The sequence below is a fragment of the Dreissena polymorpha genome, chromosome 3 (assembly GCF_020536995.1).
Source record: "Dreissena polymorpha isolate Duluth1 chromosome 3, UMN_Dpol_1.0, whole genome shotgun sequence".
Lineage (NCBI taxonomy): Eukaryota > Metazoa > Mollusca > Bivalvia > Myida > Dreissenidae > Dreissena > Dreissena polymorpha.
This window is the reverse complement of record NC_068357.1, coordinates 96,733,273-96,753,829: the sequence shown is the minus strand read 5'-3', so window position 1 is coordinate 96,753,829 and position 20,557 is coordinate 96,733,273. Positions and strand designations below refer to the sequence as shown.

General features: G+C 35.2%; 1 protein-coding gene across 4 annotated transcripts in view; it reads right to left on the bottom strand.

Annotated features, from left to right (window-relative positions):
• Positions 1-237: 237 nt before the first annotated feature.
• Positions 238-20,557, bottom strand: part of LOC127875433 (serine/threonine-protein kinase D1-like) — a 126,334-nt gene continuing 106,014 nt past the window's right edge. For 2 of the 4 annotated variants that reach the window (XM_052420491.1, XM_052420494.1), the window contains exons 15-22: positions 20,075-20,179; positions 18,863-18,961; positions 17,604-17,688; positions 10,275-10,350; positions 9,609-9,715; positions 9,271-9,356; positions 2,153-7,891; positions 238-683 (exon numbers count right to left, since the gene is read on the bottom strand). In XM_052420491.1, coding sequence (XP_052276451.1) covers positions 7,676-7,891; positions 9,271-9,356; positions 9,609-9,715; positions 10,275-10,350; positions 17,604-17,688; positions 18,863-18,961; positions 20,075-20,179 — 774 coding nt within the window. In that variant the 3' untranslated portion in view covers positions 238-683; positions 2,153-7,675. Of the gene's footprint in view, positions 7,892-9,270; positions 9,357-9,608; positions 9,716-10,274; positions 10,351-17,603; positions 17,689-18,862; positions 18,962-20,074; positions 20,180-20,557 lie in introns of all 4 variants that reach the window. The other 2 variants (XM_052420493.1, XM_052420492.1) reach the window with 2 other exon arrangements.

Genomic DNA, 20,557 nt, shown 5'->3' with positions numbered 1-20,557 from the left:
GAGTACGCTAATAGATAGAAGGTAACTTATTTATGACATTAAAATTACTAATCACATCCTTACCTGTATTTCTTTCTTAATAAAACCCAGACAGACACACGGAAGGCAAAATATATTCAACAATCATCACTTGCACAAGAAACATTCCAATGTTCATTTAAACACGACACATAACAGCCCCAACACAAGGGGGACAACCACAACACAAGGGGGTAAAGGCACCAAACAACAAGAGCAATTAATTCAATCATTTATTTTGAGTATTTTTCTACAATTTTAACTGATCTGATAATAATGTTAACTCAATGAAGGAAAAGCTATTTACACAGCGGTTGAGTCACACACCAAGAAGATTATATAAAAATATCCTATATAATTATTCTCACAGGGCACCCAATCATAATACATCACCAGTCACTTCATATGTTATATTTTGTGAACATGTTCTACAATGGGGAAACAACAGGACCATATTTAAGGCAAATGCATAAAAATCCTACATCAAGTTGTTTTAAGTGGTTCATTTCAAAATGACATTTTAATGAAAAAAATGCTATATTTGAAATAAACACAAGTTTGCAATTGTCTTTGAAATTATGAAGTTTTTATCAACAAGCTACATAGTTAAATGAAATCAAGTAATGTTAAAAAAACAAAACAACAAATTCATTGACATAATTGACCTTTCGACAGCGAGAGTGAAGCCACGCCCACCGATTTCAAGGGGGGTCACTCCGCCGAAGTCCGTCATAAAAATGGCTACGCGAATCGGCCGCATAAGTGAACCAAAAAGGCCTCATGGTATACCAGAAAAGCCATGCAATAGTTTTTATTATCATTGAATAGTGATGCTGAATATAATTATCATATCTATTAAATAGTCATAACTTTTTTATTAGTCTACTTAAAAGCCGTTAAATTAATCATCAAAGTCGGCAAAATTATCGCCAATTATCGCATACAGTATGAATTGTTCGTTAGTCACACTATTTTTCCTTGAGTAATAGATGTTTCAGTTTTTTAATTAAAAGCCGTTAATTTTTGCAACCGATGGCAACATCGCAAATGTGGCACAGGTAAGTAAATTTATTATATCAGAAGACGAAGAACGTTTTTATTGAAATCCGATATAACACATATCTACAATGCGTTTGGTCAAAATAACCCATGAGCATTGTTATCATCGTATAACAGTCAAAGTCGTCAAAAAGTAACATACACAATATATTATTATATATTATTATTTCCTCGAAAACTATCTTCTGCAATGTTTAAAATATAAGAAGTTGAAAGAATTTTCATGTACAAAAAACTCGCTAATCAGACCGGGTTTTCAAAGGGTCATTCACAGTTTGCGGCATCTGTTTTGATAACGGATTAGTAGAAAGCCCACATATGGTGTAAAATGACACTTATTGGCCCCTATTGATAATTACTTGCGCATTTTAAAATAGTTTCTTAACTTACATTAAATTTGGAAGACTTAAACCGAAAGAAATAAAAAATGTTTTATTCTATGTGATATTATTAAAAATAATAACTGATTGTCTTTATTATTACGCATTTCATTAGCATTAAAAAAATCTAGCAAAGTTTATAATGTCTTATTTATTTGCCGACTGCATTAGAATGTCAAATTTATTTAACGTTGGCCACCTTTGAAAAATGGTTTTAAATGTTCCTTTCTAATTTGTCTATATAGAGGATAAACAAGTACAAAGTTATACTCTTTTTTATAACGTGTCCGTTGCAAAACTTACATTTTCTATTTTCGCGTAGTATCTTATTATAACGACTGTGTTTTGCTTTCGGGCGATCGCTTAATATGTTGAGATTAAGCTGTTCGTGTGGACGACCACAAAGACGAATCCAACGTTTGAATTTTTCAAGATTAGTACCCGGTTGAGGGAACGGAAAAAACGTACTTCCATCTTTTAACCGTTCTGGATACCTTGTGTCTGAATAACAAGTGCCATAACAGCACCTTTTAACCATTTTCTTTTTTTAAAACACAGAATTACGTATAAGCTTATGTGTCGGACAACGGCGAGTTTGACGGACAAAATGGCGGATAGTAACGGGCCTAATCTATGCTGTAATCTGATTGGTTAATAAGCCTGTCAATCAATCGGCTGTCGAAAGGTCAATTCACTAAATAATAAAAGATGTTAAATATTTTTTATATATCTGAAGATATTATATTAAACAGGGACCAGATGTTTAAGGCATCAAAATACAGTACACAATCATAGCTGGGTATAATCAAAGTTTCATGTGCAATTTCAGAGAAATAAATAAAAGTACCGGTATATGTTATAATAATATAGAAGTTAACAATAACAATTGTACAAAATATTTAAAGACGATAAAATAACAGCAGTCATTTGGACCGTTTAAAGAACAACAACATAGCATTCCCAGCAAACAGGCAAGCTACAGGTATAAATGCAAATACATTAATTTCCTCCCTTTCCAGTAATAATATAAAGTATTATCACACTGAAAACTTACACATATCCTCTATATGTTAGCAAATTGGCCATTAGCTTTAATTAGCAAACTCCGCCATTTTGCGCTGATGTTTCGCAGCAAATGTTATCTTTCTGTTGAGGAATTTTTAAGAATAGTTTCTGGCACATAATTGGTTTGCTTTACTTAATAATTAAAAAAAACATACAGATATACAAAGCAAAATGTGTGATAATTTAGAAGCATGTCAAATGCAAATGTAAATTCCTGCAAGTTCATGAACATGTACACAAATAAAATATATGATTGCATCAATTTATAATGTAACGTTAATTACATAATTTGCAAACATGGTATTAATGCTATTTATTTTTGTTTCTTAATTTTGGTTTTTACTTAAATCACCATATTAATTTTTATTCATGGGTTTCTGACTTTTCTGGCCTGACCTTTAGTACTGCGACCCATAAATAAACACATGTTAACTGAATTAATTTGGAAAACGGCCTACAACAACTAATCATGCAAACAATAAGTGTCATGGTAGAAGTAAAAGACAAACACAGAAACATGCAGCAATTGAAGAAAAAAACTATGAATTTCTCGGAGTTCCCAACTTATAAAAACCGGTATAGACATGTTTTAGACACTTTAACACAAATCATAAATCATCATATTTATTTCAATACATTAGAAAATCTACAACTACCTCAATAAAATAAATTCTTTATTTGCACATAAGATTTAACAAATACCTTTTACCTTTCCTACCTACAAACAAAACATAATTTTCTTTTATTTATATACAAATGACTAGCAATGAAACAAATTATAACAAATAAATGTGTGATATGAAACATATGTAACAAAGTATTTCTATAATATTTCTATAAGTAGATACTATTTCCCTATGGCAACAGTGAATAATATAATACAAACACCAGTTACAAAGCTACGATTAAAAAGAGTTGAACTTCAAGTAATGAATAACAGATAAACAGCTAATCCACAGGCTCAAATAAATTCATTTAAAATTGAACTGCAATTTTGTACAAACTAGACACGCACTTAGATTTAAAATAAATAAATAAAAACAACAGATTCAAATGCTTACTACATGAACAAATACATGTAGTAGAAATATTCACAGCTCTGCAGCAATGTTTTTTCAATATGACAAAAATTTCACTTCATTTTGATTTTTCTTCATCTATTTTTCCAACGTCTGTAAACTAAGCGGCCTATTAAAACCTTTAATGGAAGATTAAGAATTCTGCACCTATCAATGAGTTGTTTAAGCAATTTTCCTCAAAGCACACATAATTGGTTCTTCCAAGCAAACAGACTCAAAAAAGTATGAATAAGTCTTGGATGGACTTGTGACAAAACCATGACCAAAAAAGACTCCATAATTAAAAAAATTATCATGATTTCAAAAACATTTTATGAACTGGTAAATAAATTCAGGTACTATGATAATACTGTGTCAATAAATAAGGAGGAATATGGATGTTCAACGTCTTTTGGCCAAAGTTTCATTAAGTCTTTTTGGTTTCAATCTGAAATAGTGTAATCCAATGGCGGAATTTTATGATAGATAGTAATATATATATATACAACTAGTGAGGAAATACAAAAAATTAAGGCAACAATCTGCTACCTACCAATAAGTGAAGAGAAAATTATACTTTGAACTATGCCGCCAGCAAAGTTGTTTGAGACACCATCTATGTATACTATATAAAATGTATTAGAATACAATAATGTTTTAAACACACCAGGTATAAAAGGGAATGTACTGGTAAAATATATTGCTAGGTCCCTGGGTCGATGTATCCATCATCTTTCACAACATCAATATAACTATACTCTAGAGATACTTTTTTATTAATGACATTTAGGAAAATATTTTCAATTTGTCACACTTCAAATCTCTGCATGAAAATATAACAAATCAATTACAATTAGTTCTATTAAAGGGACATTTTCACAGATTTTGGCATGTATTGAAATTTGTCATTAAATGATTTATATTGATAAATGTAAACATTGGATCTTAAAATCTCCAGTAAAAAATAAGAATTAAATTAAAGAAAAAAAAGTTACCCTCAACTGGGCTCGAAACACTGACCCCTGAAGTACAAGTCTAATGCTTAGACCACTTGGCCATCTGTGCTAATACAGTGAGTGATGAATTTTATACTTTATATAAGCAATCCTAGTAGTGTCACAAAATATAACGACAACAACAGAGCTCTTCAGATTATTCATTGTTTCGCGTTGCAAACGGGTTATAATTTTCAGGTTTTTTACATCGTCAAAAGATGCATATAATGGATATTTAAGAGCATGGTAACTATTACTGTTTCCTCACAAATAGCATAACTACAACGAAGATATTTGAACCCCAAACACTTTTTTTTTTCAATTTATTTACCAAAACGTGAAAAGGTCCCTTTGGGGAATTTTTTACAAATAATCCCACATACTGCTTTGACACAGTTGTAGAGGTTCACAGTTAAGTGCTGTATGTTGCCCTTCAGAGTTACAGAACAACCATCACCTGAAAGGCAGCCTTGTAGTTTTCCATTGCAATGAAGCTACTGTTGTTTTCTTAAATAAAATAGTGAAATGTACATTCATAAGATTTTACTGATAATTACCAGATGATTGAAAACTAGGAAAACTAGTTTAAGTATGATGATGGTTTGATTGGCTATTTTGATTCTGATCCATTCACAATCACAGTCTAATGATATGAATATTTTAAACTGGGCCAAATTCAACTCCTAATGAACATTTTAAGTTCTGAGTGAAAATTCTATCACAAATTCTTTCATGAAAATTAATAATTGATATTTGAACTATGGTTTTAAAAGCACATATTTATTATATACCAGAAAGAAACTGCTTCAGGGTAAATTAACATCAAGTCAAATGACCTGTGTGTATTACAATTATTTCGCAATAAAATTTTCTTTAAATATTATTCTTATACAACTTTTTTTCAAACAGCTTCATACAAAAATGTTTCAAGATCTGTAATCTTTGAGAAAACCACATCCTAAACAAGGAAAATACTTATGCTTTTCATTAAAAAATGCTTATCATGTGTACGACAATAAATATACTGCTTAAAGTGTATAAATTAAAAATATAAGTTCAGAAATGTACCAAAATGTTTGTTTCAAAGTACAAACAATTCAATCAGTCTTGCATAATAAATTGATGACCATTTGTATTCAGAGTCATTCCATTCAGTAATTACTACTGACCTGAATAGAACATGTATAGGAAAAGTAACAAGAGGGCCATGATGGCCCTGAATCGCTCACCTGACTAACCAAATACAATCCCAACCCAGATTTCATCAAGATAAACATTCTGACCAAATTTCATAAAGATTAGATGAAAACTGTGACCACTATTGTCTACACAAGGTTTTTCTATTATTTGACCTAGTGACCTAGTTTTTGACCCCAGATGACCCAAATACAATCCCAACCCAGATTTCATAAAGATAAACATTCTGATCAAATTTTATAAAGATTGGATGAAAACTGTGACCTATATTGTCTACACAAGGTTTTTCTATTTTTTGACCTAGTGACCTAGTTTTTGACCTAGTGACCTAGTTTTTTACCTTGTGACCTAGTTTTTGACCCCAGGTGACCCTAATACAATCCCAACCCAGATTTCATCAAGATAAACATTCTGACCAAATTTATAAAGATTGGATGAAAACTGTGACCTCTACAGTCTACACAAACAAACTGTTGACGGTTTTTCTATTATTTGACCTAGTGACCTGGTTTTTGACTTCAGATGACCCAAATACAATCCCAACCCAGATTTCATTATGATAAACATTCTGACCAAATTTCATAAAGATTCGATGAAAACTGCGACCTCTCTTGTCTACACAAGGTTTTTCTATTATTTGACCTAGTTTTTGACCTAGTGACCTATTTTTTGACCCCAGATGACCCAAATACAATCCCAACCCAGATTTTATCAAGATAAACACAAGGTTTTTCTATTATTTGACCTAGTTTTTGACCTAATGAGCTAGTTTTTGACTCCAGATGACCCAAATACAATCCCAACCCAGATTTCATCAAGATTAACATTCTGACCAAATTTCATAAATATTGGATGAAAACTGCAACCTCTATTGTATAAACAAGGTTTTTCTATTATCTGACCTATTATGTGACCCAGTTTTTCACCTAGTGACCTAGTTGTTGACCCCATATGACCCAAATACAATCCCAACCCAGATTTCATCAAGATAAACATTCTGACCAAATTTCATAAAGATTGGATGAAAACTGTGACCTCTACTGTCTACACAAACAAATTGTTGACAGACACACGCACGCACACACACATGCAAGAACGCACGCACATACGGACGCGGAACATCACACGGTCACATAAGCTCACTATGTCACTACGTGACAGGTGAGCTAAAAACGAAAAAAAGTTCTCCTATTCAATTACGTTACAGGATTAATATAATGAAAATTTAATGTATGTATAGTAATAAAGTGGATACAAAATATGTAAAAAAATAAGATTGCATAACAGGATTGGGTACACTAACAATATACAGTAAATTGAGTAAATGTATGAGATTGCATTTAGTAACTTGCTTTATGCATATATTTTGCTCCGCGAGTTAAAAGAAAGCATTCAATAATATATTGCTATTGCTTTCATGTGTCTTTATAAACACATTTTAGACTTAAAAAACACAACACACTCAAATTTGGTAAATAAGTTTATTTTCTATTTGCTGTTTTGATTCATATTTAATTGTGAAAGAGACTCTTTTTTACTCTTATCAAACGGATGTTAAACAAGCTTTCAATACAAAGAACAAATGCTCATGAAATGAAAGTTCAGAAATTTAAATCACAAGAAATCTTTGAGCAAGAAAAATGTTAAAGAAAAGCAATCTTATGCATCTACTCATAATGTTGGAAAGTTTCACAGGACAAAACAATGGAAGATCAATGATATATTGTGTGTGTGTATGTGTGAACAAAGTCACCTGAAATTATCTCAAGTAATGGAAACCACAAAAAACGTGGTCAATACTAGACTGGGAGAAAGACAGAGATCTCAAAGCAAATATGACCAATAGCAGAGCAGGTAACATCACCATGGACAAATCAGACGACACCATACAAAGAAGCATAGGTCATGACACAGTGGTGCCTGAACTGGGGGTGTTACGATCACGAGACTTGCTTAAATTGTACTTTTCATTTACACCTTTCTGGCCTACGTCTTGCCAAACTTTCATGTTCCTCTCGCGACGAAATGTTTCCCACCGTTCGTCGTCAGACTCGTGCGTGAGATATCGCTGGCCTACCAGTTGCTCCAGCTTACGAAGGTCGCACCATGTTTGATAATCCTGTTCAACACATAATGTACATTAACAAGACTATTATCAAGCAATATAAGTCCCCTACCGGCTCCACCATTGTCAGAAATTCCACCATTTTCAGAATTAAAAAAAATTATATTTGTTGCCATAGCAACCAGAATTTTTGACGTAGGAACAAAATTAAATGATGTGCATAATGTCCTTATTGTCATCTATCAATGTTCCAAGTTTCATGAAAAAATATTAAGAACTTTTAAAGTTATAGCAGGATCAAGAAAAGTGTGACAGACAGACAGACAGACAGACAGACAGACAGACAGACAGACAGACAGATGGAGTGCAAACCATAAGTCCCCTCCGGTGAAACTTGTAGGGGACTAAAAAAACTTTGTGCAAAATTAATTACATAATAGGTCCTCACATATACCCAGTATTTTAAGTAAATAACAATACATTTAAATATTGAAAAATTGAAAAAAAGTGATTATTGGCAAGAAGTATTTACAACATGTACCAGATAACATTCTGTCTGTAAAGGATCAAATAGCCCTAATAAAATGTATGATTTTGTTTGTTTATTTTTTAAGATTTTTCTGAATTGTCAACAATATTTAGTGATGTCATGGCAATCAGTGAAGCTACTAAAACCTTTCCGAAGTAAGCTGGTCAACCAGAATTGTATACTGCCTGCAACTGAAAACTGACCTACTTAATTGAGCAGTAAATTTCAAGACACTCAAAAAATGCTGGCAATAACTAAATTAAGTTAATATTTGAATGACATTCTGAATCCCCACGTTTCCCAACATAAATCATTCAATTCCTTTCAAATGCCATTGAAGTGTTGTCTGCCTCGCTTACCTGCAGCCACACATGGACCAGGGACTTGTCTCCCTTGCTTACCTGCATCCATACATGGGCCAGGGACTTGTCTACCTTGCTTACCTGCAGCCATACATGGGCTAGGGACTTATCTCCCATGCTTACCTGCAGCCATACATGGACTAGGGACTTATCTCCCATGCTTACCTGCAGCCATACATGGGCCAGGGACTTGTTTCCCTTGCTTACCTGCAGCCATACATGGACCAGGACTTGTCTCCCTTTCCTACCTGCATCCATACATGGGCCAGTGATTTGTCTCCCTTTCTTACCTGCAGCCATACATTGGCCAGGTACTTGTCTCCCTTTAATAACAGCAGCCACAAGAGAGCTGGGGACTTGTCTCCCTTTTTTAACTAACGCTACACATGAGCCAGGGACTTGTCTCCCTTTCTTAAATAGAGCCACACATGAGCCAGGGATTTGTGTCCCTTTCTTACCTGCAGCCACACATGGGCCACAGACGTGTCTCCCTTTCTTACCTGCAGCCACACATGGGCCACAGACTTGTCTCCCTTGCTTACCTGCAGCCACACATGAGCCAGGGACTTGTCCACTGTGAACCGTTTCCTCATCTTCACTTGCAGCAGGTTACTAATCAAGTCAATAGCTGAAAATAGCACACACAATAAGCTATCAGTTAAATGAAAAATATCTAACACAGTTTGCTAGCAGTCAACAATTAAACAATGAAAATGTTAAGTAAACTGATACAAGCATTCTGGTTAATAAACATTTTTATAACAAGCATTCGAATTGATCCATACTGCTGTTACAAGCATTCTCATTGGTCAATATTTTTTAACAAGCATTCTAATTGGTCAATATTTCCAGTTGATACTTATCTTAAGCCCATTCCTACCTTCCTGTGAGACCTCCTTCCAGGGTGTAGGTGGGTACATGAAGGTTGCGTTCTGGATCTGGTCATTGATCTCCTCATCTTCATTGAACGGGAATGTGCCACTGAGACTGGTAACAAGGGACAATAATCAATGAACGAACAGGAAATATATTCTTTTCAAATTTTGCTGTCATGTAAAAATTGGGTCTTATGCCCTAGATATCTAACATGACTATAGCAGACAAGGTAGCTCCAGCCAAGTCTAAGCAAGTGCGCAGGCTGGTCTGGCTCCAGCCAAGTCTAAGCAAGTGCGCAGGCTGGTCTGGAGCTCCCATGTCTGCTATAGTCACACAAGGTTTCATGGTCTGATTAGTGGACAAGGAAGCCCTGAACAGACTGTGGATATGCGCAGGCTTGTCTGGAGCTATGCTGAAAGCATGGTGTGGCTCAAATGTAATCAATAGAACATTTCTATAGTGGGAAATTATGAAATATAGCGCAAAAGATTGTTATTTTAATGAAATTAAATTAACATTCCAATCCAAATAAATTATGAAAACAAACTTCATGTTCAATATAACTGTTTAATGACTAAGGATTTTATTAGATGAACTGTTTTACGAAGGAGCTTACTATAAGTGTATTGGAAGTACTTTTGCTTTTGTTGTTTTTACTTGTCAAGCTTACCTCACATAGACGACTACTCCTACAGACCACATGTCAAGGGAACGGTTGTATCCTTTACTCTTCAAAACTTCTGGGGCTGCAAACATTTCAACCTACTAATAAGCATATAGCCAAATAATCCAACTTAATTATTAGTCATTAAACAGATGAAATTAGATTGTAAGGCCAACATTTTTTAATAAATTGATTTACGGGACCGCCGACCGTATTTTATGACAAACTGAAATAAAAATAAAAGTATCTATCTGCAATTTTATTTTCATAAACTCCGCCGACAGTGTTTAAGTCCCGCATGAAAAAATAAAACTGTTGACAACAATCAAAATTTATATTCGCAAGCGTTTTATCGCACCCGGTTTTTTTTACTATCGGCAAATTTCATTGGCTGTTAAAAATAGAATAAACCAATCCTTTTTGTGTTTAAGTAAAAGCTTCATTTGTGCATGCGAAATGGCGTGCTCGAAAGTTTGTGTTGACGACAATAATAATCAACAGCGTCCATGGCACTATTTCAAAATAGAAATTGTCAAAAATGACAAGGTCAAGTCAAACATTAAGAATATTGAATTAAATGCGAATCACGTATTAGATGGACATATTATACAATTTTTCGCTGAGATGCGCACATCATTTTAACAAATGGCAGAATACAGAAAATAAATTGTGGCAAATATGGCAAATAACAATCAAATAAATGATGGAGATCATACGTTTAGAAGGGATTACTGAAATGCATATTAAAGCATGTGATAACGAACGATGCATAAAATGTTTTAGATACCAACAACATATTCAATAGTAATATAGTGGATAGAATCCAGGTCGTTTCGCCCTAAATCCCGTTTGCCCCCGAGTTGTTTCGCCCTTATAATTCCCGTTCGCCCTGGGTCGTTTCACCCTAATTCCTGGGTCGTTTTGCCCTAGTTTTTAAACGTACAGCGATTTTAAAGGATTTACCTTTAGCTTGTCACAAGCTGAATGGGATATTGTTTAATACAGTATTATATTATCTTTATTACTGTTTCTTTTGTCTTTTGCTTCAGGTATATCGGCGAAATGAGGTGTTATAATGCTAGAGACGCTTTGAAATAAAACAAACTACAAAGTTATTTATATTGCATATATATGTATCGAAAACGAGTGTTTGCATTCAATTTACTCGCAAAATTTAAACATCTGACAAGATTATTGTTAGAAAATGGGATAAGGCAAACATGGTTTCATTTATATGTTAGTGGATCTGATTATAATCAGATTCATATGCATATATTGCTTTATTATGTTTGCCATGCTCTACAGTTTACTGAAACAGCGTGGGACATCAATGGAAGACATAGCAAGATAAATATATTTATACTAAATAAAGTTAGTTAAATACATCAATTACCAGTAAATGTGATTCTTTATATTTTTAAGTTTTTTCCCACAAAGTGCCTCTAATGCAATTAATATTTCTCTCAAAACCAGGTATTCACAGAACGCGTTTGCCCCGTTTTGCATAAACTGCGCGTTAAAATGCCCTTTTTGAAAGTAATGCACCATGCCCCTTTGCCCTCCTGAGAAAAACACTAACATGGTGTTATACTGTTAAGCGTTCCTCCGGAAAATAACAGTCTAGTCAGAAACATGCATAACAAGAGCTTTATCACAGACGTGACGAAACCCCCACATGCCGCATTGACACATAATATTTTGCATGTCGTCTTCACAAAAAACAGCAGACACCATGCTCAAGTTTTTTAAACGCACTAAGTGACCCCTTGACCTAGTTTTTGACCCAGAAAGGCCCATGTTCTAACTTGGCCTTAAGATCATCTCCATAAAACTTCTGACCAAGTTTGGTGAAGATCGGATGTGAACTACTTGAATTAGAGACCGGACACCATGCTGAATGTTAAAAAACGCACTAAGTGACCCCGTGACCTAGTTTTAGACCCGGAATGGCCCATGTTCAAACTTGTCCTAGAGATCATTTAGATAAAACTTGTGACCAAGTTTGGTGAGGATTGGATGAAAACTACTTGAATTAGAGAGCGGACAACATGGTGAGGTTTAAAACTCACTAAGATACCCTGTGACCTGGTTTTTGACCCGGCATGACCCATATTCACACTTGACGTAGACATCATCTAGATACAACTTCTGACCAAGATTGGTGAAGATTGGATGAAAACTACTTAAATTAGAGAGCGAATAACATTGTGATGTTTAAAATGCACTAAGTGACCCCGTGACCTTGTTTTGACCCGGCATGACCCATATTCAAACTTGACCTGGACATTATCAAGATACAACTTCTGACCAATTTTGGTGAAGATTGACTAAAAACTACTTGAATTAGAGAGCGGACAACATGGTGAGGTTTAAAACACACTAAGTGACCCTGTGACCTATTTTTTGAACCGGTAAGGCCCATGTTCGAACTTGACCTACACATCATCTAGTTACAACTTCTGACCAAGTGTGGTGAAGATCAGATTCAAACTACTTGAAATAGAGAGCGGACAGCATGCTCAATGTGTAAAACATACTAAGTGACCCTGTGACCTAGTTTTTGATCTGGCATGGCCCATGTTCGAACTTGGCCTTCAGATCATCTAGATAAAACTTCTGACCAAGTTTGGTGAAGATCGGATGAAAACTACTTGAATAAGAAAGAGGACACCATGCTGAATGTTAAAAAACCCACTAAGTGACCCCGTGACTTAGTTTTTGACCCGGGAAGGCCCATGTTCGAACTTGGCCTTACGATCATCTATATACAACTTCTGACCAAGTTTGGTGAAGATCGGATGAAATCTACTTGAATTAGACAGCAGACAACATGCTGAATGTTTAAAACGCACCAAGTGACCCTGTGACCTTGTTTTTGACCCAGCAAGGCCCATGTTCAAACTTGGCCTTAAGATCATCAAGATACAACTTCTGACCAAGTTTCGTGAAGATCGGATGAAGACTACTTGAATTAGAGAGCAGACAACATGCTGAATGTTTAAAACGCACCAAGTGACCCCGTGACCTAGTTTTTGATCCGGCAAGGCCCATGTTCGAACTTGGCCTAGACATCATGTAGATACGACTTCTGACCAAGTTTGGTGAAGATCGGATGAAAACTACTTGAATTAGAGAGCAGACAACATGCTGAATGTTTAAAACGCACTAAGTGACCCTGTGACCTAGTTTTTTACCCAGCAAGGCCCATGTTTGAACTTGGCCTAGATATCATTTAGATACAACTTCTAACCAAGTTTGGTGAAGATCGGATGAAAACTACTTGAATTAGAGAGCGGACACTTAATACGGACAGACAGACCGACAAACGGACCGACTGACAAGTTCACTCCTATATACCCCCCTAAACTTCGTTTGTGGGGGTATAATTATGGTGTTGTATGTTTTTACTGTTGCGTTTATGTATATTACATTTTAGTTTTTTTTCAATTTGACAGTTTAACGTTGTCTTGTGTTGGACTCTTTTTTTCATGAATATTACAAGTATTAAACATTGATTTCTACTCAAATAAGGTTTTTGAAGCAAGACATTAAACAGTAAAACAAAACAGTGCTAGATTACACGTTATTTGATACAAAATAAACACTGAGTGATTTCTTGTAATAATGTTTTAATGTACAATTTTTTATTCAATAGCAGACAATGACAACATTCCACAAGAATTAAGATTAAAAAGAAATGTTCTTGAAAAATGCATTAATAACACTATTTCAATAGCTTCTTGTGACTACATGTTACTGTTTTCATAAATAAGATATATAGTACAAAAGTAACGTAAAAAGTTTGTTTATATATTAAAAAAAATCGACAAGTTTAAACTTTTATTTTCATTTTTTTTGTCGACTGTGATTTTTGTTCTTTTATTTTTATTTCGACCCCCCGACCCTATTTTTCTAAAAAAAATCCTGTAAATCAATTTAAAAACAAGAGCACCGCCTTGCGGGTGCAGACCGCTCATCTATTTTCTTTTTAAAGGTGAAGGGACTGTGGTGGTCATTTGTGAGATGATCTTAAAAAAAAAAAAAATAGGGGGGGGGGGGGTTTAGGGGGGGGGGGAGAAGGGGGGGCACGGGCGATGGTTTGGGTGGAGTCTATTGTGGTATGTCAGGTAAGAACAGTTTTGTCAAAGTATCAATCAAATCTAATCATAAATAAAGAAGTTATGGCAATTTTAGCAAAATTTAATTATTTGACCTTGAGAGTCAAGGTCATTCAAAGGTCAAGGTAAAATTCAACTTGCCAGGTACAGTAACCTCATGATAGCATGAAAGTATTTGAAGTTTGAAAGCAATAGCCTTGATACTTAAGAAGTAAAGTGGATCGAAACACAAAATTTAACCATATATTCAAAGTTACTTAGTCAAAAAAGGGCCATAATTTCGTAAAAATGACATCCAGAGTTATGCAACTTGTCCTTTTACTGTACCCTTATGATAGTTTGCGAGTGTTCCAAGTATGAAAGCAATATCTATGATACTTTATGGGTAAAGTGGACCAAAACACAAAACTTAACCAAACTTTCAATTTTCTAAGTATAAAGGGCCCATAATTCCGTCCAAATGCCAGTCAGAGTTACATAACTTTGCCTGCACAGTCCCCTTACGATAGTTAATAAGTGTTGCAAGTATGAAAGCAATAGCTTTGATACTGTAGGAATAAAGTGGACCTAAACACAAAACATAACCAAATTTTCAATTTTCTAAGTATAAAAAGGGCACATAATTCTGTCAAAATGCCAGTCAGAGTTACATTACTTTGCCTGCACAGTCCCCTTATGATAGTAAGTAAGTGTTGCAAGTATGAAAGCAATAGCTTTGATACTTAAGGAACAAGAGCACCGCCTTGCGGGTGCAGACCGCTCATCTATTTTCTTTTTAAAGGTGAAGGGACTCTCATTTTCAATCACAAAGGAGGGAGGAGTGGAGTGAAGAGGGGTGTATAGTGTGGGGTTGTGGACATTTATTACATTATCTTCCAAAAAAGCGAAAAAAAAAAAAAAAAAAAAAAAAAAAATCGGGGGGGGGGGGGGGGGGGGGGGGGGGGGGGTTTGGGTGCGATGGTTGGACGGTATTTTAAACATAACCGTTTTAAAAAAAAAATGGGGGGGGGGGGGTATAGTGTGAGGGTGTGGTGATAATTTGTGAGATGATCTTCAAAAAAAAAAAAAAAAAAAAAAAAAATCAAAAAAAAAAATTGGGGGGTGGGGTGGGGTGGGGGGGTGGGGGTATAGTGTGAGGGTGTGGTGGTCATTTGTGAGATGATCTTAAAAAAAAAAAAAAAAAAAAAAAAAAATTAGGGGGGGGAGGGGGGGGGGAGGGCACGGGGGATGGTTTGGGTGAAGTCTATTGTGGTATGTCAGGTAAGAGTAGTTTCATCAAAGTATCAATCAAATCTAATCATAAATAAAGAAGTTATGGCAATTTTAGCAAAATTTAATAATTTGACCTTGAGAGTCAAGGTCATTCAAAGGTCAAAGTAAAATTCAAGTTGCCAGGTACAGTAACCTCATGATAGCATGTAAGTATTTGAAGTTTGAAAGCAATAGCCTTGATACTTCGAGTGGATCGAAACACAAAAATTAACCATATATTAAAAGTTACTTAGTCAAAAAAGGGCCATAATTCCGTAACAATGACAACCAGAGTTATGCAACTTGTCCTTTTACTGTACCCTTATGATAGTTTGTGAGTGTTCCAAGTATGAAAGCAATATCTATGATACTTTAGGGGTAAAGTGGACCAAAACATAAATCTTAACCAAATTTTCAATTTTCTAAGTATAAAGGGCCCATAAAACCGTCCAAATGCCAGTCAGAGTTACATAACTTTGCCTGCACCGTCCCCTTATGATAGTTCATAAATCTTGCAAGTATGAAAGCAATAGCTTTGATACTGTAGGAATAAAGTGGACCTAAACACAAAACTTAATCAAATTTTCAATTTTCTAAGTATAAAAAGGGCACATAATTCTGTCAAAATGCCAGTCAGAGTTACATTACTTTGCCTGCACAGTCCCCTTATGATAGTTAGTAAGTGTTGCAAGTATGAAAGCAATAGCTTTGATGCTTAAGGAATAAAATGGACCTAAACACAAAACTTAACCAAAATTGTCAATTTTCTAAGTATAAAAAGGGCACATAATTCTGTCAAAATGCATGCCAGAGTTATCTAACTTTGCCTGCCCAGTCCCCTCATGATAGTAAGTAAGTGTACCAAGTTTGAATGCAATAGCATTGATACTTACTGAGAAAAGTGGAACTAAACGCAAAACTTAACCAAAATTTTCAATTTTTTAAGTATAAAAAGGGCACATAATTCTGTCAAAATGCACGCCAGAGTTATCTAACTTTGCCTGCCCAGTCCCCTCATGATAGTAAGTAAGTGTACCAAGTTTGAATGCAATAGCATTGATACTTTCTGAGAAAAGTGGACCTAAACGCAAAACTTAACCGGACGCCGACGCCAACGCCAACGCCGACGCCGACGCCAAGGTGATGACAATAGCTCATAATTTTTTTTCAAAAAATAGATGAGCTAATAAAATGGACCTAAACACAAAACTTAACCAAAATTTTCAATTTTCTAAGTATAAAAAGGGCACATAATTCTGTCAAAATGCACGCCAGAGTTATCTAACTTTGCCTGCCCAGTCCCCTCATGATAGTAAGTAAGTGTACCAAGTTTGAATGCAATAGCATTGATACTTTCTGAAAAAAGTGGACCTAAACGCAAAACTTAACCAAAATTTTCACTTTTCTAAGTATGAAAAGGGCACATAATTCAGTCAAAATGCACGCCAGAGTTATCTAACTTTGCCTGCCCAGCCCCCTCATGATAGTAAGTAAGTGTACCAAGTTTGAATGCAATTGCATTGATACTTTCTGAGAAAAGTGGACCTAAACGCAAAACTTAACCGGACGACGACGCCAAGGTGATGACAATAGCTCATAATTTTTTTTCAAAAAATAGATGAGCTAAAAAAATGTTGGCCTAATGTTTACATGAAAAAAAAAGGTAAAGGGATGTCTACTTTTCAATAAGGACACACACAAGTCTACTCAAAATTATTTGAAAAAAAACCCAAAACATTATCATTACATTTTTCAAATTCCTGATAACATCAAAACGAAAATTATTGGTATGGCTTTTTCACATTATTTTATGTAAGTACTTTAGGTCAAGAAATACTTATCACTTGATATGTATTCTTTGGTAAAATATGCAATATGTCCTAGATATCATTTGTAATTGAAATCACCAATGAGAAACCTGACTAAATATTTTTTGGAAGCTGTATACTTATGTGTGCGCACAAACCTAGATATGCTGGTGTCCCTACAACTGATCGCCTGAATGATTTCTCTCCAATGATTCTGGCGAAACCAAAGTCACATAGCTTCACCTGAAGATCAAACGTACAAGTATTTAGCCTCGCTCTAGGAAAACGGGGCTTAATGCATGTGCATAAAGTGTCAGCCCAGATTAGCCTGAGCAGTCTGCAGAGGCTAATCAGGGACGACACTACGTCTCTATTTGATTTTTTTTAAGAAGAGACCCCTTTAAATGAAAAATTCCATAAAAGCGGAAAGTGCCGTCCTTCATTAGCCTGTGCAGAATACACGTCAAGAACAAGAGGTCCAAAGGCTCATCTGAGAGTCTAAGGATGTTAAGTTTTACAGGTAGGTAATGAACAGAGACTTACAGCGGTACTCTAAAGATGTTAAGTTTTACAGGTAGGTAATGAACAGAGACTTACAGCGGTACTGCCCCAACATCAGGCAACCATGTTTCACAGGTAGGTAATGAACGGAGACTTACAGCGGTACTGCCCCAACATCAGGCAACCATGTTTTTTAACAAACAACAATGACTTGTTTGAACTCAGTCATTGGGACAAAATGTTCTGACAACATTTAATGAAGATAAGGCAAGAAAAGTGGCCTAGAGTGTTTGTAAGTTTTTCTTTAATTTGACATAGTAACCTAATTTCTGATCACATGTGATCCAAATTTGGAATGTTGTGCGCAAGTGAGCTAAAAATAGATGGCATTCCATCAGTTTGATACTGTAGCACTGAATTATAATACTTAAAATGCATTGTTAATTATTATAGTCATAAGGTCAAAATATAGAAGGCAAAAGGCTGTATTAATGTCTGATACAGATTAAACAAGAAATGTGTTTGTCTGAAACATTATGTCCCCTTCTGCGCCGCTTTAAATTTATTTATATTTTTTATATATTTTTTTTACCTTTGACCTTGAAGGATAACCTTGACCTTTCTCCACTCAAAATGTGCAGCTACATAAGATAAACATGCATGCCAAATATGAAGTTGCTATCTTCAATATTGCAAAAGTTATGGCAAAATGTTAAAGTTGCAGCAAACAAACCAACAGACAGGCCAACAGACAGGGCGAAAACAATATGTCCCCCACTATGTAGGTCCCCCACTGTAGTGGGGGACATAAAAACAGATTGTGATAAGGAAAAATGTGTTAACATTATAATGGTTAATCACCATCATCAATAATCACAACATGTTACAATGTGTAGATAGACAGAAGGCTGCACACCTGTGGGAATGCTGTTTCTGAGGAGAGCAGTACGTTCTCTGGTTTCAGATCACAGTGCACAATGTGTTTGGAGTGCAGGTGCTTCAAGGCAACTAGGATCTGAAAAACACAGTGGTATAACCGCTATAAAAACAAGAGCACCGCATAACAGGTGCCACGCTCGGCTGCGAAAGCTTGTCAGATTTTTTTTATTTTTTAATTTTTTTAGAGGTCACAGTGACCATGACCTTTGACCTAGTGACCCAAAATGGGTTTGACATGTAGAACTCATCAAGGTGCATCTACATATGAAGTTTCAAAGTTGTAGGTGGAAGCACTTTGATTTTAGAGGCGATGTTAAGGTTTTTGTTTAAGTTTTATATTAGAGGTCACAGTGACCTTGACCTTTGACCTAGTGACCCAAAAATGGGCGTGGCATGTAGAACTCATCAAGGTGCAACTACATATTAAGTTTCAAAGTTGTAGGTGGAAGCACTTTGATTTTAGAGCCTATCTTAAAGTTTGATATTAGAGGTCACAGCGACCTTGACCTTTGACCTAGTGACCCAAAAATGGGTGTGGCGTGTAGAACTCATCAAGTTGCATCTACATATGAAGTTCCAAAGTTGTAGGTGGAAGCACTTTGATTTTAGAGCCAATGTTAAGGTTTTAGCACGACGCCAACGGCAGATGGCGGACGAGCTGGCTATGACAATAGCTCGGGTTTTCTCCGAAAACAGCCTCGCTAATAATGCACATGTTATGATAAGGAAAACTATATAACAGGATCTTGATTATAATTCATATAAGACAAGTGCTTTTGTGGGGACCCTGAGCAGTTATCATATGTATATTTTTCATTTCAAGCTTAGCCAATCTTAGGTGATATAAGACAACCTGTATCAATAGCCTTTCTTGAATAAAATGTGTGCGCAGAATGGAAATAGAAACCGATTCCTTCATGACCAAAGGCCACTTAACCCATTTATGCCTAGTGGCTTCTCCCATCCTGCTAAATTGGATCAATTTATGTCCAAAATTAGGGATGTCTAGAATATGTATTTCTATATTTAGAATATTTCTTACAGAAATTCCTTTAAGCAAACAGCGCAGACCCAGATGAGACGCCGCATCAAGGCCTTTTTTCTAGATGCTAGGCATAAATCGGTTAAGTTATGTGGCCTTGCCAGTAAGTAATAATTATATTAACTTTTACTATTTGGCCCTTCTTACCTGAGAGACAAGGAATTTTGTGACACGCTCACTGAGTCGGCCCCGTGGACTTGATAAAATCATTTCCAACATGTCTCCTTTTAATTTCTCCATAACAACAAATATCTGCAAAAATATCAATGCCACATAAATTACCGCTGTAAAAGAAACTTCTATGCATGTTAATTGCTTAAAATCCAGATACAAAATACGACTAGAAGGCTGAACATTTGGCTTTAAACAATAAAACATTCACTGATTACATGTCATAATTATGCGGCTTACAATAATAAAACAATCTCTGATTACATGTAATAACCATATGTCTTAGAACAATCTCTGATTACATGTAATAAATATACTGCTTCAAACAATAAAACAATCGCTAATTACATGTCATAATGACAAACCGGCGCAACAATCAATAAACAAACTTTTCCAAGATGTCAGAGCATTACTATGGAGAGGTATTGATGATGTAAATGTACATTTAAAGCGAGATTA